Source organism: Perna viridis, chromosome 14 (assembly GCF_037379345.1).
Source record: "Perna viridis isolate PV_CMFRI_1.1 ecotype Kerala chromosome 14, ASM3737934v1, whole genome shotgun sequence".
Lineage (NCBI taxonomy): Eukaryota > Metazoa > Mollusca > Bivalvia > Mytilida > Mytilidae > Perna > Perna viridis.
In genome coordinates, this window is record NC_142458.1 from 6671082 (window position 1) to 6696585 (window position 25504).

A 25504-nucleotide genomic window follows, 5' to 3' on the forward strand; every position below is an offset into this window, starting at 1 on the left:
ATTGTTTTACATGATTTTCACACAAATTTCACATGATTTTCACCCGAACTGAACAAATAACTGTGTGACAGTGAAATTCGGATGAACTGAGGATTCACGTGACATTCACGTGAATTATTCGCATGCAATACATTTTAAGTAAATTTATCGTGAAAATCACATTAATTGTATTTGAATTTCACATGAATTTCATGTGAAGCTCGATTAACATGAATTTCACATGAAAAATATCTGCCTGTGTACTTGATAGAAACAAAACTATCCTAATCAATTTAATAGACAAAACTGAAGTCATCCCATGGTTTATAGTTTGCATTTACCGTTTGAACGATTAAGTTAGCTTCTTTCCTCGTTTTCTGGAGAAATAGTACACGCTTTTCCCAATCATTATTTTGCTCACTCCGTTCGCTTTCTATCAACTGGTCTATGTAGTTAAGGTCATATAAGGGGTTTCGTCGGAGAGTAATTTCGTCCAATTTGTTGAAATATCCTCGTACTTCTTTTGTCATGCTTTTCACCCTATTATCAAGTGAAGATAATGCTATTTTAATACTTAAAACGACAGATTTCTGCTTTTCTGCGTATTGTTGTGCCGTTTGGTATTTTTGCTTAAGTTCGTCGCAGGTCTTGGTAACTTTCACTGAATATGTTTCAAAGCTAAAACCATTCCTCCAATGGCACCTTCTCGGATAATCTGAGAATGGAGATGGAAAATGACGTGATGGGTTGCAACACGAGCAGACGATATCATGTGTTCCAGGGTTTAATTGTTTTTGTCTGAAACGAACTTCCTCTACTTCGAAAGTAAAATTTTCGTTTGCTTTAATATCATTTTTATGACGTTTCAGAACTTCCTGTTCCTGTTTTAATGTTTTGAGTTTGGTGAGACCTTCATTAATTTGTGACTGGAGATCCTGAATTGTAGCTTCCAAAGACTTTCTAATAATCAAAACTTCTGTTGTAAGCTGCAGTGTTTTCGGTTCGACTAACTTAAGTTCCTCAAAAAACAATTTGAAACTTTCATACCCCATTTTCCAATAGCTCATCCCGAACTTAGTTTCTTCGCTTTTTAACTGAGAAAATAAAGCGGAAATGTTGAATTTAAATTAGTTTTTAAATGGTATCCCTGCTTTTTCGAGGGCAGCTCGTACAGGGGGTATATTACTATCTGCAAATGTCATTAGAACAAAAAAATTATTTATAAAGTCTTGTCCAAAAACTGACAAAATTAAATCGAAAATAAATTTCTGAGAGGGCGTTAGTCTAGCCACAGGAGCTTGAGTAACGAAGCAAACTGCATCAATACATGTAATTCCTTGTTCTCCTATAGTACTAAACAACTCTCGAAGACGATCGACAATACTTTTATCACGTACTATTCCACATTCACCCCCAAAGCCTGGAGTATCTATGATATTCAAATGGTAGTCGATGTTACTTCCAGTGATTCTGTTTATAGCATAACAAGTTATCCATTCTGTTGGTACATTGGCCTGGAAATATAATGAGGAGAAATTTCAATGCATTTAGAATATTTTTTTACTAAAACAATGTGTGCGATACAAATTAAATGGTTATAAATACAGTTTCATTTTGCTTGCTCAGGATATATCCTCATCTTTAGCTGCATCTTAGATTTCAAAGTCATGAAATTTTATTCCCCAATACCCCCTGAGCGTATTGTTTGTGTAACATTTGATATCTTCATTCAATATTTATTTTTGCATGATTGAATATATAACGCTCATTCAGTTATATTCTTTTGATAAAATCAATATTTAAAAGAGTTCTTGTGGTTTTAAACTTAGTAATGATCTTATTTTATGTATGATTATAAATCAATATAACCTGTATACAAGTTTCGATCTTGATAACACAATAGAAATGAAAAGGTTTATCACAGAATTGTAAATGCTGAAGTAGACATAAGAAAACAACCAAATATCACTTCATTCTTTATTTCAACGACGTGCAAAGGGTAACAAAAAACTCTAAGAATAATGACATTTTGCAAAGAGTTTACCAATAATTACCTTAACATACGAACAAACTTTAATGTTTTACATTTTATGAGTTTGTCATAAAGATATAAATATTACTTGAGTTTTCAAATGTGTCCTTTTTTCTTTATCAGGAAGATCAACTATTGAAAATCTGAAGTCATTTTCCCAGGAAACGCCAGTGATGTAGTTCATCATTGCATCTAGCATTGTACTCTTTCCAGATCCGGTAGCTCCAGCAAGCATTATAGTCTTTTCTCTTTTATTGAATGCACCAGAACCTGTTAAGTGCATGCAATGATAGTAGCGCTAAAACTGTGAATGTATATGTTTCCATGTAAAAGTTAAAACATTCATTTTTGGTAATTTAATTTTAAACAAGTATTGTAAACGTTAAATGTAAGTATAATTCAATTAATTCAACAATTCAAAAGTGAACTTTAAAAAGGATTAATGAGCTTTACAAAATATAACGTATGCTTTGTAACAGACTGATTTCTTGCTGAACAATAAACTGAATCAAATACTTAGGTAAACATTCATGAAATGTATATCGATCAAATTAGAATTCAAAGGAAAACAATCTTACCAAATACGTATTTTCTTAATTTTGCATTTGTGTTCACCGTTGCTACATCATGTGTGAAAGGTAACTTATACAGAGAAGGGATTCCATCTTTTATTTATGTTGCCTCGCTTTTCACCAACATTGCAAGTGACGGGCTGGTTGATAACCTTACAGTTTTGCAAAAAGGACCCTCATCTCCATCACTATTAACGCTTCTCACTTTAAAGTCGTACTCAGTACCACATTTCAACTCAGATACCGTTAAATATGTATGTTCAGTTTCAGTAATTAAAGGTATCCATTTTGCACCCATTTTATTACATTCTTTTTATTTAATTTCGTAGTTTGCAACGTGTCTGGACCCCATGTCAGGTTTACTCCAGGTCAAGGAGATACAGGTTGAGGAAATATGATTTCCAGATAGTGTTTTTGGTTCTGACGGTAGATTTGAATCATCTGAGCCTTTTTCAATTTCTTCAGTCAAAGAGATACTGTTACATGTAGATTCATGTCCAAAACGTGTGTTTGGATCTGACGGTAGATTTGAACCATCAAAGCCTTTTTCCAATTCCTCAGTCAAAGAGATACTGCTACACGTAGATTGATATCCAAAACGTGTTTTTGGTTCTGATGGAGGATTTGAATCATCGGACCCTTTATGTGTGTCTTCAGACAAAGAGATACTGCTATATGTAAATTCATGTCGGAAAAGTGTTTTTGGTTCTGATAAAAGATTTGAATCATCGGACCCTTTTTCTAAGTCTGTAGTCAAACAATTACCACTAGATGTAGATTCTTGTCCAAAAAGTGTTTTTGGTTCTGATGGGAAATTAAAATGATCGGATCCTTTATCTATTTCTCCAGTCAATGAGATCCTGTCAGATGTTGTTTCATGTCCCAAAGGTGATTTTGGTTTTGATGGAAGATTTGAGTCATCGAAGTTGTTATTTACTACTTCGGAAAAACCTAGATAAATTGTAAACAAATTCAGTTATGTATCTCACTGATAACAGCACGCACAGCTTTGAACACCAGTATTGATCGATAGTTCAAGAAGATATTCAAATGTTAAAAATAATCCAAAAACGTTCAGAGCGATGATTTAGGATTTAAAAAATTGTGAAATGTAAATCGTTTTAGCAAATAGATTAATTCAGCACTTTTGAGTATTTAAGCATATTTAAGTTTTAGACAGATTGAATAACTTTTAATCGTTCAGCTATACTAAAAGGTTCCTTGGAGACTACAACTAAAAGTTTTTTCATTGTATAAGTAACTCTTCTTCTTAATTATATTACTACATTATTAAAAATTAACATTTTTTTAAAGAAAAAAATATTTGTTTCAGATTGAAATATGAATGATTGCAATATTTTTTATCCCGATAATGACACTGAATGAAACAGTTTATTCATGGATTTAGTGGCAAAATGTCTTTCATAACATCAACTCATTGCTGGCATTGGCGGAAAAAAATGGTAAATTAAATTTTCTTGATTCCAAAATTTATATTGATTTACTTTGAAGCCAGTTCTTGAATTTGTTGGTAAGAAATTTATTACCGACACATTTGCTCGACCCATGTGTATATGTGTTATTTTGCGTAAATCTTGTGTATTGTGAATTGAATTTAGCATATAACATCAATTTTAGTTACCCACATGTACTGGAATAAGTCACCCTAGTATCAGGAATCATTGATTGTTGACGGTGCACCGTACACCAAAATTCTACTAGCTTCCTGTCTTCTATTTAATTGTAAATTGTCGTGTTTCTTTTAAATTTTACTTCATCGTAGTTTGATTAAAATATCTACACTTTATTAATGGTTGCATACTTCAATTTATAAATAAAACTCATTTCTTTTTTTAGTTTCTCTCTGTTTCCGTTAAATTTATTTGTAATTTTGCTGTATTTTGTTTCCGGGTCATGAATATCATGTTCCACATCTAATTTCAGACTCCTAGTTAGCAAACGTTATAAAGGATTTTCATAAATATCAACATTTACAAGTTCTGAATATTATGTCGGGCATGAAATTGGTTGTATTTGCTACATGGTATAAACAAATACATATATACATCATGGTATATCCACATAATGTGATTTGAATAGAGTTGTGAATGTTATGTGAAAAAAAAAACAACAACCTATTAACTGAATAAGATTTCAATGTATGAACATAAACATACAAAAAATCAACAGTTGTAGTGTGTACTACGATATAGCATTACCAACGTCAGACTGCCACCTACTCATGTACTTTTTTTCGTTAATTCCATCCGGAGAAACTATTATATTTTTTTTTACTTAAAAACACTTCCACTTGATGTTAATGTTCTATGATCTTAACAGCAAAGTTGCAGAGGTTATGTCCGGGAAACCTCACATGGCGACGTAATGGGAATGACATTCATTCGCCTGTTGAGAGGTTATTTTTTTCTCGCCAAAATAGTATATACTACATCCCTAGTGTAGAAGGTAAATGGTGTTTTTAGTTTTGCAAGTCGTGTTACAATAAATAGTGTATTCATTTCAAGAGCATAAGCTTTGAAATACTTGGGTACGCAATACAAGTATGGAGTTCTAACGTCTTGTATCTTACATGATTGACACAGGCCCGTCCTATTTTGTAATTGTGTTCCCACCGGGGCTTCCTTAAACTCCTAGGTCCAGGAAAGTCCGGAGTCTCAGAAAAAAAACTTTAAGTCTAATGGATAGTGGTTTAGGAAATTTTCATCTCATTATTAGGGCATTAAAGCAAGGTCATCATTTAAATTGATAGGGTTCATGAAATGTACCATTTTACTGTTTTAGTGCAAAATGATAACTAAGGGAATCAAGATGTTAACGGAAATCAAAAGAATGTGATCCAGGAAAAGACCAGACATGAAAAACAGACAAACACAACAAAGAACATAAAATAACAAGAATAATTCATATAAAGTAACAAAAGTAAATGAACAACTCGGATTCCACTAAAAATTAGGAGCATAAACTAGGTGCATCGGTAGAGTAAGCATCCTCGCCTTTCTAGAAACATCCGTCGATTGCTCATAAAAAGTCAAGTTCGGAGTAGAGGAAAGAAGAATGGCTGACTTCATTGTGTCTGTAGTGTATTAAGTTTCTTAGGCTAGATGAAATGTATCAAATCCCCGCGAAAGCAAAGGATTTTAATTCAAAATAATGTCTAAGGGGGAAATCAGGGGAACCAGGTGTTGAACAATAATTAAACAGACCTTAATCCATGGACAAAGACTAGACAAAGAAATTAGACACACACACACACACACACACACACACACACACACACACACACACAGAGAGAGAGAGAAGAGCATGCAATGATTAAAACAATACATACATTTGATCAATCCGGAACCCACCGAAAACAAGGAGTTTAGACCAGCTGCACTGGTATATTTCTCATACACCTAGCGGTTTCGCTATGTAGTAGGTCACTTAAGTTGTCAAGAGGATGCATGACAAAGGAAAAGCAAAGAGAAATTGATTAGAACAAGGACAATTGACATATTGACAATCCGTAGAGGGCTAGACCCAGAAATAGAAATTGAACTGACCCCGACACTTATATATATATATTAGTCTTTCCTATACATGGTTAGTTCCTTTAGTTACTGAATGTTATATGTCAAAATCTGTATCGTATGCGTTAAGGGCCACCGACCCGCGGAGTGATGTAAGAGTCTCGGGTTGATACAGCATGCACTACAGAATTTGACCTGTCATGTTCATTTAATTATATATTTTGACTATACTTCAAGTGTGTTATGTGTAGGGGTGTGAAAAAGGTACGCGATATAAGTCTAGGGGTGTGTTATAAGGTATGCAATATAGGATCAAAGATATAGTGTTTTAACATTAAAAAAGGGTATTTTTTAATCTAAATATATGATATAAGTTTGTATTTTGTAGTTTTGTGTAGAGTACATCAAGAAGGGGACTGAAATATTCCGAATACCCTGAATTACACTTTTTAAGATATATCATTGATCACATCAGGCTTGATATTAATTCAAGTACTTTCAGAAAGTGTAGGGACGGTACAAACCATACAGTACTTTGGTTAGCAATCAAGATTGTACACGTGAGTATGTAGCACGAAATTGAAAACGGGATTACTGTGTTGTTTTTTTTATTTGCACATGCTTAGAGTCAGCGAGTTTCCCCTTTTAACCAGAGTTAAACAGTTAAAATGTATTGATTATTTTGTCGGATTTTTACGATGATAGAATTTTCCAAATGTCGATTTAAATTTGAAAACAACATTTGAAAAGATGAGGAACGTAATGTCTGGTATTCATAGTGAGATCTTAATTTCAATTATTATTACAAGTATGTATTTTCTTTTATTAATGTACTTCTTTTATTTAATCTTATTTTCTCCAAGTGAACTTTAGCGAGATACTATCAAGAAAAAATGGTAATATTGGCACTACACAAAGCATACAATAGAGAAAACTGGAAAAAAAAACCCGGTTGTTAATGAAATGAAATCACAGCGGTATGGAATATGGGAACAAGCAAAGTGGTATGCTTCCAACATGCTGCCTAGATTTTATAACAGTTACTAAGCAGTAGAAATAACTCGAAAACCACAGGAAACAGGTAGGAAACACGATCTACATGAAAAATGGAGTAAACTAACTGAATTATATTGCATACAAAAACTAAAAAAAACAAAGGAAAAACAAGCAAATGAATTAAGCCGTAGACATGTGACTGTGAATCTTCTTGCCGTAGACATGTGACTGTGAATCTTCTCTCTTTAATTACAGTCCTACAGGTTATGGCATCAATGGTGATATGAATACAATTGAAAATGAACTCCTACGTAAGGTAGATTATCATGATCTAAACTTTAGAGAACCTCAGCTCCTAAATTAATAATTTCAAAATCATGATGAATGCGGTTTAAGATTATGTCAGATCACAGATAAAGAGAGAATGGAAAAAAAAAAACAGAAAACGCGTCCTTGTTACGTTGGATACGTACCGTCCGATCGTCGGTACAAAATCGTATTATCGTATTGGCAGTCTCAAGAAATATGTCAAAAAAAGACCCAGGTCCGTGTTCAGCGATCCTGAGGCACTTGAATGCCTTTCCTCACTACATGAGAAATGTATAATTGTCCCTGCGGACAAAGCTTCAAACAACATTGTATATGTTTGTAAAACCCATTTCCTCAATTGCCTTATTAAGGCATTGGGCATTGATAGTAACATCCCAGGAAATGTCACATACAAACGTATTGCTTTTCACAAGGATCAAATCCTAAACAACCATAATCTCTCATGTCTTCTCTCAAAGTGGGAACAAAGTGTGAGAATTTACCTTACTTGTATTGGATTCCCAAACTGTCAATTGACATAAAAATATATTGTCCGCAGTGAACGATGGACAGATAGTGAGTTGCATTACCACCTACTCTCATTTACTTTAAAATCTTAAATCTCCTAGCTTTTTAGCATTCCAATGGGTACTAACTGTTCATCTCTACTAGCAGATTCATTTTTGTATTCATACGAGACAAAATGTCTTGGGGATCTCGTAACGAATAAAAAATATAAAAGATGCTGACAGCAGTGGTCATCTCAGCTTACTGATTAAGATTTATGATAGAAGAGACGACATTAATTTTGATATCATATTTTTTTTGTCAACCTTGCAGTAATCTATATCTTCATCTTCTGCGTATGGTGTTTATATTTCATAATGGATTCGCTACGTTAGAGAAAGTACTAACTTCTCTGGTTTCCTTGAACGCATGCAATAAATATCTGCGTAACAGACTACTGAATCAGGGGTATGAGGAAATCCGTCTCAACAGATTTGTTACCAATTATTCTTTAGATATCAGTCCTTGGTTCCTCATAAAAAGTCAAGTCCGTGATAGACGAAAGGAAGCAGGAAAACAATGACACCTTGAACAAATCAGTTTTCATGCTGAATATGGATACACCGTAACGAGTTCATGATGTCGACAATAAAACTTCTGTAGTGATTACTTCAATCTTGTAGCAGCGGGACCTTGTTATAGAAGCCTAGTTAAAATAAGTCTAGAGCAACACAAAAAGTCTTCTCTTGGATCAGTTCAGCTATTAAGTCAGCCTTATAAGAGTGAAGGAATAGGTTAGCAAGTAGATAAGAACAAATTGTTCCCATGCCGACCGTTCGTTGAAAGAGTAATCAAGGGAACCAAGGTTATAGCGGTAATCAAAAGAATGTAATCCAGGGACAAAGACCAGACATGGAAAACAGACGTACACAACAAAGAACATAAAGTAACTAAAATCATACATACAAAGTAACAAAAGCAAATGAGCAACTCGGACTCCAATAAAAACTGGGAGTATGGACCAGGTGCACCGGTAGGGTAAGCGTCCTCTATTTTTGTATAAACACCCGCCGTGTTGCTCATAAAAAGTAAAGTCCGGGGTAGACAAACGAGGAAAGGAAAAACACGTCAACCTCACTCTATCAAAAATACCAGCATTTTGAAAACAACTTCCTCAGTATATTTAGAAGATAGTTTGAATTTTATTTTTTTTTTGAAAATATTGAGGAATCGTCACCAAGAACTACATATTTTGTATCTAGGTGTACCGTCTTTTTTGAGTCACATCGATGTATTATTATAATTTTTTTTAGTCGGGTTTTAACTGAGTATGGGGAAAAGAAGTGTAATAAAGTTGCAAAATCATAGGTTTAAATGCTATTATATATTGACAATTATCTTGCATTGATGGTTCCCAAAAGATCTTTCGAATTTTTCAGGATCCACATTGAAATATCACAACTACGGGAATAAGAAGTGTCGCGGTAGGTCTTGAGACCTTCTTTGACAACTGTGAGTATAGAAGTTAAGAGTTTTGAAAGAGATTTGGTGGTACCTTTTTTCAAATGCCGCTATGTATCGTTGTTTGTACTGATTCTATCGGAATCAAGGAATCCAGTACGATATGGTAGATCACAATCATCGTCTTTAATAGATAGAACTAAAGAAGATAGCACAAATTTTTGGTTTTCCACTTCTCTTCATTGGAGAGTGTAGTGGCAGTTAAGGTCTTATTACCGCTATTATTTTCTACGTCTAGGTGGAGTATATGAAATAGCTAATATATAGACCAAGCGAAAATTTTCCTTAAAATTCAATCATTCGTAAACAATAAATCCATTAGGGATTCAGTGTTAAAATACAATATCTCCTTTCCCCTTCTTTTTTTTTAATAAAGTTAACTCGATAAAGCCTACTAAAGGTTACCATTATGACATTCTAACTAGGTATCAACTTGACAAATTAAAGAATTGCCGATATTAAATCCGTCAGCTTGGGTGCCGTAAAACTGGATATAATATAGCACGTTGCACCATTGATAACAATCAATGAAGGACTTTAATTCAACGTCTTTCCTACAAAGGATAACGTCTGGAAATGGGCATATTTATGACGTATAAATAAATGATGTTAAAATTCATTAATTCTATATTCAACAGAATTTAATCATGCAAAACATTACGTTACCTTGAAGATATGCACACACACACACACACACACACACACACACACACATGTATATACATGTATGTATTAGCAAAAAAAAAGGCCAAAGAGGAAGTTGTATCGTTTTTTTTGTGAAAAAGTCATATTCAGCAATTTCAAATATTTCTAAAACTGGTATCCTGGATAGTTTATCTATTCGTTTGTCGTTGGCGAAAGTCAGGGTTTACAGGGTGCCCAAGGAAAATAAATGAACGCCCCGATCTAACGAACGTTAATGGTGACCTAAATGCACGAACATATAGAGCCAAAATATTGCTTCAGCTGTTTTGTTTCTCTGAAGGCACAGTGTCAACAATATTTTTCAGCCGGACAACACCTGTTATCATGTGACATGCATTTCAGTGCTAATTTTTTGACAATATAATATTTTTCTTGTATCATGCCCAGCAATGCCGTACTCCGAAAATCTTTGAACAAAGACGACGCATCAAAAATTGCCAAATTCAACCAAAACGCTTGTAAAGGTCCAATTTGCACTTTTTGACTATTTTGAGAATGGTTATCCAATTGTTGCCGTACGATAGAAGTGTAAGGTGATCATAAATGATAGAAGTAACTATATAAGGTATTGTCCTGTAAGATAAAACCTTGTAATCGACTGTTTAAAATAAAATTGTCCAAACATGTGCAATATTGTCTCAATCATGTTTTTGATCGCTTTGAAATGATTCACTTTACTATTCCAATAAGCAATTGCTATCAGGTTTTTGATATAGAAAACATAAATGACCTCACCACTGTATGACATTTTTGAAGTTCAAAGGAGTATTTCAATTACAATGGAAATAAAATGAAACCAATTCTTTGCTCAAACGAAAACAATAATTACAACGTTTTCGTAACAATTTTAAACGCCTTTAAAATTATCATTTAATCTTGTTAATTCTGGTATAAAAACTCGAGGTTTTTAATAAATGCTCACCATTTTGGTAAAACATATCAAATTAACTATTGAAGTAACTATGTCACTTACTAGTCACACAATCATAAAATTCGTCGGAGGACGAACTAGTGTCTTCATCCGAATAGCAAATATCAGATGCTGTGATTTTGTCGCTGCAATAACCATAGACAATAAACAAAAATATAATATTGTTAACTGTATAACGAAATTTGAAATATCATTATTCCTTTATTAAAAAAAATGATGTTTTTGTTCGCAACAATGTATTTGTTTAAAGTATTACTATTTAGAAAAATAAGTTACTACACTCATATTTCCTTTTCTGTATAATCAAATGAAATCATTTGACCTGAAAGTAAAATATCAGAAATATCGAGATTAATAACAAATGTTTCGTTTACATATATAAAAGTGTATGTGACACTTCTAGGTATATGGTATGTATTTACATTAAATAAAGTTAGCATCACAAGACTTAGTATCATTGTCACATTCACATTTAAAATATCCTGACACGTCGGAAATTAACATTGATAGTTTTCTTGGCAAGTATAATGTAAAAGATATTTGAACTTACCTGCCATTATCAAGTTCCTGCCTGAATTTCATGCTTACGTCATTCTGTTTTATATCTTCTGTAGAATCCATACCCTAAATATGTTTCTTAATCATAATAATAGGTATTCTAATCTGGAAAAAAATATCCTACGTATTCATACTTTTTATCATCTATCAATATTCAATGGGTACATAGTATTGTATGAAGCATTTAAATATGTAGTATAACATCTGAAGAAAAGCTTAACATTAACAAACGTACTCTAGTACTCTAGAAACGTAGCAATATGTAATAGCCCGTGAAACATGACATGCAACACAATAAACTAAGTAGTTTATGGGTTAGGAGAGAAAGTTCAACATGTTGGATAGGTTATCAAAGTTTTCTAATCTGATTATCTAAGTTAAAAATAACGAGATTGTTACCACGTCATTTTAATTTCATGATATGTATGTTAGATAAAATGGATATATTGTCACAAATGTTTAGAAGCCGAAATTTTTGCCCTTTTTGCCTTAATATTAAAATCAAAAACACCACTTTTAGACAAAACTGAACAGTAAAAATATATTATATCACTGTCAAGTTCACTAACGGCTCTAGAGCTTACCTTGACTCAACTAATTAAAAAAAATCGGTATTAAAAAGCTCCTTTGTGCAGAATTATAGGGTTAAAAAATTAGTAGATTTTTTTGGTTTTGATGTTCAGGCTTGAGTCGAATGTATAAGTAAGTGACAAAAAAGCCAAATGATAAAAAATGAGTATTTATTTGTAAATACTACTGTAAGGTCAATTTATAGTTACATCCAGACTTTCAGGGATATCTCTTTACTGAAAACGATCAAATAAATATCGCAATTTTGATATATTTTGATAACCATGTGACATGTGTAAAATGCATTTAGACAATAACGGTATATTGACATAAAAATTAAAAAAAGTATACGGAGTAAAACGCGAGTTTTTTTTATATTCGTGCCAAATTCGTATATCGTTTTTTACTTCTAGTCAGTATACTGCTATTGTCTCTTTTTTTCAGATGAAGTTTAATCTTTATACGTGTACATGTCGTTTTTCTAATGGACTTCGATAGTGGCCCCACGATAAACAGGTAGTTCGTGCAGTTGTAGGAAAATTGGCCTAGCCAAAGTTCTATATACTGTCACTGACCGTGTATCATCAATCAATAAACTGTCAATGCATTATGGTTGAACAATTGCAGTAAAATATAAACTTAAATACATAGCAAGTGTGGAAATAAATACTAGTTATTTAAGTATATTTTGTTTTATATTTTTACGATTAAATTTGATTGCAGACAAAATTCAAATACATATAGGTGGTTGGGAGTAAGATGAAAAGGTATTAACATTTACAAGGGCAACGAAATTCGTTAAAATATCAATTGAAGAGAATACTGTTGTTGCTGTTACTGAAAGCCACTTGAAAGTCCACATGCAATAAGACGCACTGACCAATCATAAAATCACCAGGAGGATAGGCATATGGAATTTACCATATATGCTACAGGTAAAACTGTACGGTTCATGAAAGAAATGAGACGGTATCGCGCTGACATACTGGTGATAAGCGAATGAAGATGGATAGAGACAGGATCAAAACCCAAAGTGGCGAAACCATCATCTATTCTGAAAGATCTGAAAACCACCACATCACCATGACATAGGAAACATTAAAGTATCTGTATGAATAGACACTAATCAGCGACCGAATTATAACAGCTCGATTCTGTTGCAAATGTATAAAAACAACAATTATACAGATATATGCACCCACTAACAGTGCAAACGAAGATGACAATGATAACTTTTATAAGCAGCTACAGAAAGTAGTCAATAAGCACTACATCATGTCATATTGTTGCTGATGGCACTCAAATTCAGCTGAATTGCGCCAAAGCCAATTTTCGTAGCCACAAGCTATTTTCAAAAACAAAAAGCTATTTCCTGATATATTTTGGGGTTCAGTTTACTATCAGGGTTTTACCAGATTATAAAATCATAGTTTACGGGACTTTGATCAGGTTCACTGAATAAAAACGATAAATATCTGAGACTAATTCGACAAAAAACCTATGTCACAAATATATAATACTCCAAATGAATGTTTGTTTGTTTGTTTGTTTGTTTGTTTGTTTGTTTGTTTCGGTTTAACGTCCGAGCAGCAATATTCCAGCTGAAGAACGCCCATAAAAGTTTTCTAGAGAGGACAATGGCTGGAAAACATAATTTTAATAGTTATTTTTACATCGAAAAGTATCCACTTACATACATGGATCTGGCCTAACAGTGCACACAAGAACAAAATAGATCATGTTGCAATCGATGCAAAATTCAGACTATCTTTAATCGATGTAAGAATCATGAGAGGAGTAGATGTAGGAAGCAATTACAACCTACTAGTCACTAAACTCAAACTGAAACTGCACAAGGTGAAAAGGAAAGAGACAACATCTAAATGATACGAGTCCTGTGAGCTGAAAATACCAGAAATAAAGAAAAGATTCTCATTGGAACTGAGAAACAGATTCAGCGCCCACCCTTGGTCCAAGAAAAAAATCGAAGCAAGAATGGATAAGTGCAGACATCTGGAAACTCGTCGATGAAAGGAAACCATTGAAAAACATGATAGATGGAACAAGATCAGAAAGGGTCTACAAGGTTAACTGCGGCAGCAACGTAGCATGAAAGACTAAACTGCAAAAAAAAAAGACCATGAAAAAGGACAAGGAACAGTGGTTTGCAGATCTTGCAACTGACGCTGAAACAACAGCTAGGGAAGGGAATATGAAAGCAGTGTATGACATAACCAAACCACTTTGCAAAGATAAATCAACACAAATGGAACATATAAAAACAAAAATGGCACACTCCCGACAACAGAAAATGAAGTGAAGTCCAGATGGATAGAACATATCTATGAAGTTTTAAACAAACCAGAACCACAAAAACCGACTGAGATAGATATGGAAGGAATCAAGACATTACCATTCAATGTAGAACCTACAGCACCAAAATGAATTAAGATATATAGTTAAAGACCTAAAGAATGGAGAAGCACTAGGAATTTACAATATCTGCTGCAAACTGATAAGAGCTGTCCCAGAAACACCCACAAAACAAATTCATCAACTTCTCACAAAATCATGGAATGATGAAAAGTTACCAACCAACTGTAAAAAGTGTTAATTGTTAAACTACACACAAAGGCGATATGACTAACTGTGGGAACTAGAAGGGCATAATTTTGATAACAACAACATCACAAACTTTGAACAGAATCATCATAAAAAGAAAAGCTTTTAGCTTACAATCTAATAACCACTGTATATTGTCAAGAGAGATAGAACATGATATAAAAGTGAATGAACTTCTCTCATCTCTTATTAAATTGAAAACAAAATGATATTAAGGTTATAATCAAAATACTATGATTATTATGCTTTAGTTTTATGTGTATGATTCCACAGTAGATTCAAAAAGCATATATAAATTCCATGAAAACACCAGAAATTTCTTAACAGACAGTAATAACGCAGGACGGTAAAGGCCGTTTAAAGCGAAATTTATTTTAAAGTACTTTTAAGTCACATTTCACAATAAAGTTGTTTAAAAATGACTTTAGCTTTGTTTGATTTAAATGGTTTTAAAATATACATTTTTTCTACGTCCGATTTATTTTCCTTTCTGAATCACGTGATCATTTCTTGACATCTATCAATTCAACCATGACATGCTTTTGCGCGACCTGTTAATTGCATCCAAATTGGTTAAAATTTGACAGGAATATTTGTATTTGACCTGAATTGTGCTGACAAAAATGACTCGTCATATCTACCAAGACTTTCATATTATAATTTTATTGTGCAGTGAAATTTGTTAATCTGTCGAAGTCTGAGTAAGGTTATTTCATTCCAATATGCCTAATGATTTTTTTCCAGATATAGATAGATTCCTTACCTTATTATAATTCAATTGATATATATATATATTACAAGAAAATCGGATGAGTTGAACAGGTCGGGCGAGAAGAAAAACTAAGACACTACATGTCCAACTTTCGTTTCTCATTTTGTATACAAACGCCCTAATGATATATTTATAGATTTAAGATGAAGTGACGTGGCAGGTTATACGATAATGTTATCCGATTTTGCTTTCAGTTGCTTATTTGCGATATTTACTCGTGCACATTCGCAACTTATCCATTAAACGTAGAGAATGTTATAATTTTTTAAGATGGTGCACAGTTCGTAGATCCATATATAGCACTGAAGTGCATTGTGAAAGAAATGCATTTTATCGCATTTACACGCCTATGTTCATAATTGCATGGATGTTCTTAATGTAGTAATTATATAGACGATTATAATATAACCCGCGTATTTTATAGTGTTACCTTTACCATTGGCCATTTGGCCATTATACGCATGTCTGACCTGTTTTTAGCTTGTTTTACCATTTCTGACATTTTCCCTCTATCTCTGATATAAACAAGGCAGCTAAGCTAACTAATCCGCCATTTTGCTGGTATGCAAATTACAACAAAAACAAGGAAAACACCGATAAAACCGGACGTAGTTAATGTAAATATATTAGAGAAATAGACGAAGATCAAGATTGTGCTTTCCGTTTTATTGTTTCTTGCCTTTTTACTTGCTGTTAACCGGCCAAGCTGGGACAGGAAAGTCATATGTTATAAAATCTGCATTTAAACATTTGCGTGAAACGGGAAATAACGTAGCCCTTACTTTTTCAACGGGTTTAGCGACAACTGTTTATGAAAACGTGGGGGCATGCACCTTACACAAATGGTCTGGTATTTCAGATGGCCAATATGCAAACAATGAAATACTATACCTTATTCAATCTGATGAAAGATATGAAAAATTGAAAGAAAACATTTTAAAATGCAACTATCTATTTACAGATGAAATTTCTATGATCAGCACCAAAACACTAGGACAAGTTGAATTTATTTGCAAGGGTCTGAGGAACAGAAATAGTTTATTTCGGCGGCTTCACAGTTATCCTTAGTGGAGAATTCTTTTCAATTACCACCTGTCGAAAAAAAAATTATATGGAGAATTCGGCCATGGTTAAAAGAGGCATTTCAACATCATGTCAACCTAAATATTATTCACCGACAAGATGAACCGCTTCTTGTGACAGCTGTAAACGAACCTGAAAGGAGGAAACCATCTGATAATACAATTGCCTATATAAAGTCTTTGAGTAGGCCCCTCCCTGAAGATATTTCATAGAACACAATTCATTTATTTGCGAGAAATGCGGATGTTGATTTGTTGAAATACGACAAAATGTAAAATATTCTTTCACAGTTGTATGTTTTACATGTTGTATGATTTTCCGCATTATAGCCTGACAACCCCAGCATGTAACACGCAGGGGGTACCCCATTCCACCACCTGGGGCACACATCCCAGTTGCTCTGTTGGCAGAGCGCCCTAGCCCCCGGCTAGGGTTCTCGCACCACTATGGTTTGCGGTCAGGTTTTCTATATTATAGCCTGACAACCCCAGCATATAACACGCCAGGGGTACCCCATTCCACCACTTGGGCACACATCCCAGTTGCTCTGTTGGCAGAGCGCCCTAGCCCCCGGCTAGGGTTCTCGCACCACTATGGTTTGCGGTCAGGTTTTCTATATTATAGCCTGACAACCCCAGCATGTAACACGCCAGGGGTACCCCATTCCACCACTTGGGCACACATCCCAGTTGCTCTGTTGGCAGAGCGCCCTAGCCCCCGGCTAGGGTTCTCGCACCACTATGGTTTGCGGTCAGGTTTTCTATATTATAGCCTGACAACCGCAGCATGTAACACGCCAGGGGTACCCCATTCCACCACCTTGGGCACACATCCCAGTTGCTCTGTTGGTAGAGCGCCCTAGCCCCAGGCTAGGGTTCTCGCACCACTATGGTTTGCGGTCAGGTTTTCCGTATTATAGCCTGACAACCCCAGCATGTAACACGCCAGGGGTACCCCATTCCACCACTTGGGCACACATCCCAGTTGCTCTGTTGGCAGAGCGCCCTAGCCCCCGGCTAGGGTTCTCGCACCACTATGGTTTGCGGTCAGGTTTTCTATATTATAGCCTGACAACCCCAGCATGTAACACGCCAGGGGTACCCCATTCCACCACTTGGGCACACATCCCAGTTGCTCTGTTGGCAGAGCGCCCTAGCCCCCGGCTAGGGTTCTCGCACCACTATGGTTTGCGGTCAGGTTTTCTATATTATAGCCTGACAACCGCAGCATGTAACACGCCAGGGGTACCCCATTCCACCACCTTGGGCACACATCCCAGTTGCTCTGTTGGTAGAGCGCCCTAGCCCCACGCTAGGGTTCTCGCACCACTATGGTTTGCGGTCAGGTTTTCCGTATTATAGCCTGACAACCCCAGCATGTAACACGCCAGGGGTACCCCATTCCACCACCTGGGGCACACATCCCAGTTGCTCTGTGGGCAGAGCGCCATAGGCCCCGGCTAGGGTTCTCGCACCACTATGGTTTGCGGTCAGGTTTTCCGTATTATAGCCTGATAACCCCAGCATGTAACACGCCAGGGGTACCCCATTCCACCACCTTGGGCTCACATCCCAGTTGCTCTGTGGGCAGAGCGCCATAGCCCCCGGCTAGGGTTCTGAGCACTATTTATTCGCCTTTTACGACAAGCTTAGCGCTGCTGCAGGCCTATTCTTTTAACACCCGGACCCGCACGGGGCCATATGAATAAAAAAGATTATTCATAATCATCATAACAACAAACAAATTCATTTTGCAAATTAACCAAATTATTTTCACGTGAATGGAGCAGGTTGAATAAGTCATAACGTTCTTGTAAAATTCGTATAAATCACGTTAATTCTTTTTGAACTTTCACACGGAGTGTGCGTTAACTTCACGTTAATCCTTTCTGAACTTTCACACGGAGTGTACGTTAATTTCATGTTTTATGGGAATCTCGATTCACTTTACTTAAACAATGTTTGTCTTTGATAGATAGAACATTTATTTCATTTTTTTTAAACAAAAGTTTCATTTCTACTTAAATACATTTATTCATGACAGTGACCTTTTTTTTTAATTTTCTCATCTAAATAACATATTTTCACCATAATTCTTGGAGTGTTAATAACACTTTTGTCTTACCTTAACATTTCTGAGATGTGATTTTTGTTGTTAAAGAATCATCTAAATTTCGGTTGTTATAAAGTGTCCAAATCACGTGATTCACTGGATCGTACGCTGTGTTAAAAATGTCCTATATATTCAACCAATGTTAAAATGAAATGTATTTCTTATTCATTATGCCGTCAGTGGAGTATGTTAAAAACAGTTGTGACAAATTCGAAATTCTTTCACGATTATCAACTTTCATTATTTTTTTTCTATTTTTCATAAAAATTGTTCAGCAGACTTGCTTATTTCATAATATGTGATGATACTCTTTTTTGTTTAATGTGGACAGCATATCAAATTTGCAATAGTTAAATGTCATTTGATTATTTGTATTTTCCAAGTCTTAGTTTGATTGATGCTTAATCAATATTGGTTTATCAGTACATCAGTACAATTGGAAAATCAAAAAAAAAAAAAAAAAGATAAACAGTACTTCTATGGTGACAACGTCCTATTGTATGATATATTTGGGGATGGGGAATTGAGTATTGGGAGACAGGGAATATTTATACAGCACTTTTATAGTAAAAACTATTTATTATATGGTATATTTGGGGATTGGGAATTGGGAGTTAGAAGATAGGGATTTATTTATACAGTACTTCTATTGCGAAAACTTCCTATTGTATGATATATTTAGGGATGGGGAATTGGGAATTGGGAGGTGGGACATTGAGATAGTATATGTGAGTTTGAAGTTTTTGAATGGTGAGGGTTGAGAAGTATATTATTTAAGTATTCATTCAAATGAAAGCCTTATGAAATTTAATTGAAAATAACATTTAAATGTATTAAAACTACAAAATGTTAATATTTGATTATGAAAATGCAACTGGAATTTCATGTGGTGATGGAATGTTCTATTATGTTGATATCTAACTCCTCGAACCAAGTGTACAGGCTACAACAAACCCAAATCTGCAGTATCAATGCGATTTAGACACTATCATGCACTACAACTTTGAGTATAGTTTGGGGTCACGTGTCCATTTTAATTTGTTTTCTTCATGTTGTATTATTGCTCTTTGGTCACCATATCCGCTTTGTTTTGTTAATATGTAATATTATATGACATTCACGCTTTGAGCTTCTATCGTAAATGATTTTGCATTTGTTTATTTTTGTGTAATAGATCACACAATACATGTACATTTATTGAAATGCGAAAATAGCTAATCTATTTGCACCAGCTTTAAAAATACTCAGATCGCAAAGCAAGAACAAATGAATTTTTCGGCAATGTACTTGGATTTTTTTTTTATTGGATTTAAAATGAAAATGTTAAATTGACAAGGAGATATATAACAAATCGTAACATTTCATGCCATTTCTTGAGCGATGACGTATTAGGAAGCACACTAAAACTTATTACCCGTTTTCTGCCTACAGTATTCATCTAAACTGATAAAACAGAGACAGGACACACTTTTATGCTGCTACTACTATACCATGATTTATTCGACATCCTTTTTTTTGTATAGTAGAAAACCTAGTTGCAAAATAAATTAATGCAGCCTTGTATGGTGGAATATGTTTATATCAACACAAAATCATTACTTCATGACTAATGAATAATATAATAGTTCCCGAGCAAAGTTATGGTTTCTTTTATTATGCATGTATCTTTCAAAGGTTTCTGTAGACAATTTTCTTTCAAAAAATTTTTTTTCTACATCTTGTAGACTTTTTTCGTGCGGTGTAAATCTTGAAAAAATAAGGAAACACAGAAATTTAAATCTAAAGCAAATGTTTATTTAGAAAAGTTTTCATAACACAATTGCGCCGGAAGCACGAAACAAACTTTCACAAAGTAAAGTTATTATATATTATGACTCATGAATATTGGATTTGTTTTTGTTTGTTTTTTGTTTTTTGTTTTGTTTTGTTTTGTTTTGTTTTGTTGTTTTTTTTTGTTGTTTTTGTTGTTTTTTTTTTTTTTTTTTTTTGGGGGGGGGGGTATGATCTGTTCATTTTAACAGAATAACATATCACTTCTTCCTTATCAAATCTGGTCGAAGTTTAGATTAGGTTATCCCAGTAAACCTAGAATTTTCTTGCTATTTTGGTAAATCAATCTGCGCAGTGAGAAAAGTGTGAAGAAATACAGTTGGGAAAAGCGTGTACAACTGTTCCAGGGAATGAGGAAAGAAGCTAAGCTAATGGCTGAAACTTCAAATGCAAATTATAAACCATGGGATAACATCGATATTGTCAATAAAATTGATTAGAGTATTTTAGAAGAAACTATTTCACTGGTTTTAACTTTAGTTTTAATCATTTTAATGAAAAATCTTGTACCATAATGACCTACCAGTTTACAAGATTCTCACCAGTTTAGTTTGTTAGTGTTACATATATTAAGGAGTGCTCAAAATACTAGGAATTCGTATGACGGCTTTTGCATAATTCCAGTAGAAAAAATACGGCGATACGATCAGGAAAAAAAATTAAAAGACAGTTAGTAACTACATGTATATTGAAATTTCCTTCGAGCTTTGACATTGCAATCGTTAAGATGAAATAGGTTTATAGAGTTCTCGTTTGTTGAACCATTTACAACTTAAAAAGCATGACCATTCATATATACTTATATGCATGTATAAGATAAGGGACAAGTATTACATCAAATGAGCATGCTTTTAGATGTTTATTAGTTCTCAATAAAATTAATCAGGGAGCTTCGTGGTTAGTAATCTGAAATCATATTTAGAACATATTTATATCTAGAAAATTTATGTTTGCTACATTTTGTTAACTGTAACACCTTCCTTTATGTACGTGTTTCTAATTAAACATATTATTAAAATTGGATCTTCATTCCATTTTTGATTAAATCTAAAGAAAACGTCCGGAACCGTTCCATAAAACTAATGTGAGATCAGCTATGAAAGCATTTAGTGTTTAGATCTTTAGAGATCAAGTGTTCTTTTAATTTAACCAAAAGTAAGTTACCACCGGAAATAGCCTGTTATATACACATAAAATATGTAAATATATTTTACGGCAAGCAATATTGACACTCAAGTTCAAATTATGTACTATTTACCTGTTCCAAAATGAATAAACAGCCAGGAAAATTTGACACGAAACAATTAGAATAATTAACAATGTCATCTGCAATGTTAATAGTGTGGTGTCTGTCTCTTTTTGCGTTTTCCGATGAAATCTGAGTCTTAAGATAAACTGTAAATAAATCAAAATATTATTTGTTATGGAACTGAAGCAAACAGAAACGAAAGAAATATTAACCTCAACTATACAACAACACTACTACTGTGCACAGGGAACAAATTACGAGATATATTGAATATCATTTTAACAAATATGGCGCACGTGATTTCCCTTATGTTTACCATTTCGGTTCTAATGTTAGGTATAAGCATAGACCTGTATTTGCATACATTTCCATGTGTCGGATAACTGGCCGATGTGCATCGTAGAACTCTTTATGGAAAAGCGATTTCCTATCTTCGGCTACTAGCACAGACGATAAATCAGAAAAGCGAAGTTTATCAATGAGATTAAAATCAATTCAACCTTCATAGTGAACAAAGTTGTTTTAGATGTACACGTAATTCAAATATTTTCTAGATATCAAAACACTTTAACTGACTGTTTATGTATTTGAGAACTCGTACTGCTGTGACATCTACGGCAACACCGCCTGCCTAAAGTTCCGCGTCTAAGACCACTGAGCCGGACTTTTGATTTTCTTGATTCTTCTGCCAACTTCGTTACAATCGCCTCAATTTTGTCCTAACATTTGGTAATTTCGTTGTTTTGCCATGCGTAAATACAAAAAACAAAACCAAATAAGCTTGTTTGATGATTGATTATGTGACAGACTTCGTTAGATTCAAACTAAAACATAATATAAAATAAAAAAAGACAAATACATAAAAAGAAAACCAAAACAAAAAATACAAAGAAAAAAACAAAACTAAACAAAATCAGACAAAATACAAACAGATAAAAACAAGCAAACAAAAACACATATACATAAAAATGACAAACAGAAAAATAAATATAAATAATAATAATAAACCCGTAATGTTTTTAACCAGTGACACAAATCCGTGTTGAATCGTGACCCTATTAATAATTCTTTCTTATTTTGATTTTGAAAACTACTTTTCAGTCCATTTTCAGTCATAACATTTTCAAACAAATTTACTTCTGAACAATTTACGATGGTTATTTCCTCAACACTTTTGTTGTGTTATTCACCTTGAAATTTCCACAAAACTTTGATGTACTTTTTTATCGACTACTGCAGATGTAAGAAACTTGTTTGTTTTCAAAATTACGATTTTTCCTATTTTTCGAGTAATGTGTTTATATAATTACACGATGATTAGTTCAGCTCTTGCCGAGGAATTTTAGTGAATAATTTATTCCTATTGATGAACCTACTTTAGTTTTTTTTTATCAAGTTCTGATATTACATTCATGAGTTTGGTTCAAAAACCCTTTCGCTGATTTCTATGAAGCGTTTTGTATTTTTTATTTTTTTTATAAATATCAGTTTCCTTCTACTTTTTTTATTTGTTTCTGTTTTTTGAGTTATACCATTAAAGGGTTATTAAGCAGTGCTGTGAATCGGAGACCGTTGAGCAGTTGACCATGAATTTTGTTTTACAGACTAAAGGCGTGTTAAAAGACGGCGGGGTATTTTTATTTAGGAAGCTTAATCTGTTTGAAATTACCTTTATTAACTAAAAGATATAGGTTTTAAATTATTATACCCTTCTACAATTAAATAGCAATCCCTTTAAGCATAAACAACTGCATTGGAACTAAAATAGTTCCAGATTTTATTTTTGATAATTTTCATTATGGCAACCATTGTGTGTGACGTATGCTATGCAATAATTACGTGTATTAAAGTGTTATTCTTGTATGAATTAATATTTACTTAGTTTGAGTACTTACTACATAAAGTCATATTTCAAACCTAATTTGATGTTATGATAATACATGGTTTGTCAGGTTTACAGAGAAAGGTGTAGTTTATGTAGGCGGTAACTGTTTGTTGTATTTGGGGAAATGGGGATTTTGTATGGCGTTGAGTATTGGAGTGATGAATGGCGTATTTGTTTGGGGTATAAAGAATGGGGAATAGGGACATTGTTTTTGAGTGGATATTTCGAATGAAAAAACCCCCAATTTAAACCATTAATTTATCTCAAAATTCAATTGATGTTGAAAACATTATATCAAAGTTTTAAAGCTTAGACGAGTGTGTAAAATTATGATATATGCAATAGGGATTCACTCCATGAGGAAAGGTGGTGGTTTATGGTGAACATATAAAGTTAACATCATTTAAAACCAGTAACAAACATGATCGGTAGTGATGCGTGTATATACGTGCGTGATTAAAGTCATGACTTATAAAGTTGTACTTATATACATTGAATATATTTTTGTTATTGATTGAGAATTTATAATACATTGTAAGTTTTTGATCTTCCATTTCGGTCTTTACTGGCTTATATAAAGTACAGGTTGACTGTAAACACACATGTGTATAACTTAATATTAAAAGGAGAAGCTGTATGATTGCCAATGGACTGAGACAGTCATCCACCAAATGTCCAGCAACGAACAATTAAACTATAGGTCACCACTCAGTCTTCAATGATGGGCCAAACCAACATTATAAAGGAAATTGTTAAAACACAGCCTGCTCCTCCCCCACCCCCCAAAAAAACCAAAAGCAATTGATAAGCAAACCTTGTTTACTCAAACAAAAGCATCAATAAAAACACGTGCGACAGGATTGAGTGAAAATATATTATAAAATGTTAAAGAAAAACAAGTTATTCGTGCAAATGCAAAGATAAAAAGCAATATCAACATGACATTCACTCAGCAAAAACAAATTGACAAACGCAATAGAATTAAGTACAAACAAAAAATCGTCAGTGGGAAATTCTTTTTCAAAAACAAAATAATGGTAAATAAATAAAACAAATATTTATATAATAACATTTGGCTTAATATTTCTTTCAAAGTGTATTTACTAGAATAAATTGAAAACTATTTATACATTGACCGGAGTTACCTATAGAGCACGTGAATCTGTGAGTTCATTGGCGGATGTTTGTAAAAAGACAGCGGAGAGATCCGGTACCGGTGCATGCACTAACTCATCCTTCAAACTTTCAATGGGATCATAAAGGCCATAACATTTGTTTCATTGTATGTGTGTGTGTGTGTGTTTATTTCAGTTTTTTCTATTACCTTCTCCGTTTCACCGTTTTCCTTGGATTTATTCATTAATATCGTCCGAATCTTGGTTCCCTGGATTCCGCTTAAACAAAAATGTTTTGTTCTATTCAACTTTGAAGCACACGAATCATTGTTGACCAGGAAAAAACACTACAACCACACATAGTAAAGCAAAATTTTAACACTTAATGATAAAGCATATTTTATATATTGCATGTACCAATAAAATCATTATAAGACGTTTAAGTAATCAAATGAATTAGAGAATACTTGATTTTAAAGAATGGCTTACCATATGATCAATAGTGCCGAAGAATGCAATTGTTTAATGCATCGGTCAGTGTAACGATATAGACGTCCAAATATTTCAAGTTTGATTTTTTTCTTTTTCATGAAAATGAGTCAAATATGTTGCTTTTTTTCATT

The 25504-nt window shown here is 33.7% G+C and overlaps 2 protein-coding genes and 1 long non-coding RNA gene across 6 annotated transcripts; 1 reads left to right on the plus strand and 2 right to left on the minus strand.

Annotated features, from left to right (window-relative positions):
* Positions 1–272: 272 nt before the first annotated feature.
* On the minus strand, positions 273–1031 carry LOC148597951 (uncharacterized). The gene has a single exon (XM_088562134.1). It carries the CDS (start codon positions 1029–1031, stop codon positions 273–275), a length of 759 nt encoding a protein of 252 aa, XP_088418260.1.
* Positions 1032–2106: 1075 nt separating this feature from the next.
* LOC148597952 (uncharacterized) lies at positions 2107–15733 on the minus strand. Of its 3 annotated transcripts, none has more exons than XM_088560933.1 (5): positions 15599–15733; positions 11636–11709; positions 11128–11210; positions 2590–3534; positions 2107–2281 (listed from the first exon to the last, which is right to left on the minus strand). In XM_088560933.1, exons 1-4 carry the CDS (start codon positions 15707–15709, stop codon positions 2897–2899), a joined length of 906 nt encoding a protein of 301 aa, XP_088417059.1. In that variant the 5' UTR covers positions 15710–15733; the 3' UTR covers positions 2107–2281; positions 2590–2896. The 3 variants fall into 3 exon arrangements, with proteins under 3 accessions (XP_088417059.1, XP_088417060.1, XP_088417061.1); XM_088560934.1 differs by having other exon boundaries at positions 11636–11748; XM_088560935.1 differs by lacking the exon at positions 15599–15733 and adding an exon at positions 11879–12106.
* Positions 6318–17879, plus strand: LOC148597953 (uncharacterized). 2 transcript variants are annotated; one of them, XR_015918435.1, is made up of 3 exons: positions 6318–8722; positions 9368–9440; positions 16569–17879. It is a non-coding gene; the product is annotated as an uncharacterized LOC148597953 (long non-coding RNA). The 2 variants fall into 2 exon arrangements; XR_015918436.1 differs by having other exon boundaries at positions 6318–7197.
* The last annotated feature ends 7625 nt before the right edge of the window (positions 17880–25504 follow it).

Excerpts from the sequence above, each read along its gene's own strand:
- LOC148597951 (XM_088562134.1), bottom strand. The coding sequence starts at position 1,031 with ATGGGGTATGAAAGTTTCAAATTGTTTTTTGAGGAACTTAAGTTAGTC.
- LOC148597952 (XM_088560933.1), bottom strand. The coding sequence starts at position 15,709 with ATGAGAAACGAAAGTTGGACATGTAGTGTCTTAGTTTTTCTTCTCGCC. Across the intron at positions 11,710-15,598 it reads ATCAATTGAATTATAATAAG|GGTATGGATTCTACAGAAGA; the intron begins GTAAGGAATCTA and ends AAACATATTTAG. Across the intron at positions 11,211-11,635 it reads CAGGAACTTGATAATGGCAG|CGACAAAATCACAGCATCTG; the intron begins GTAAGTTCAAAT and ends TGGTTATTGCAG.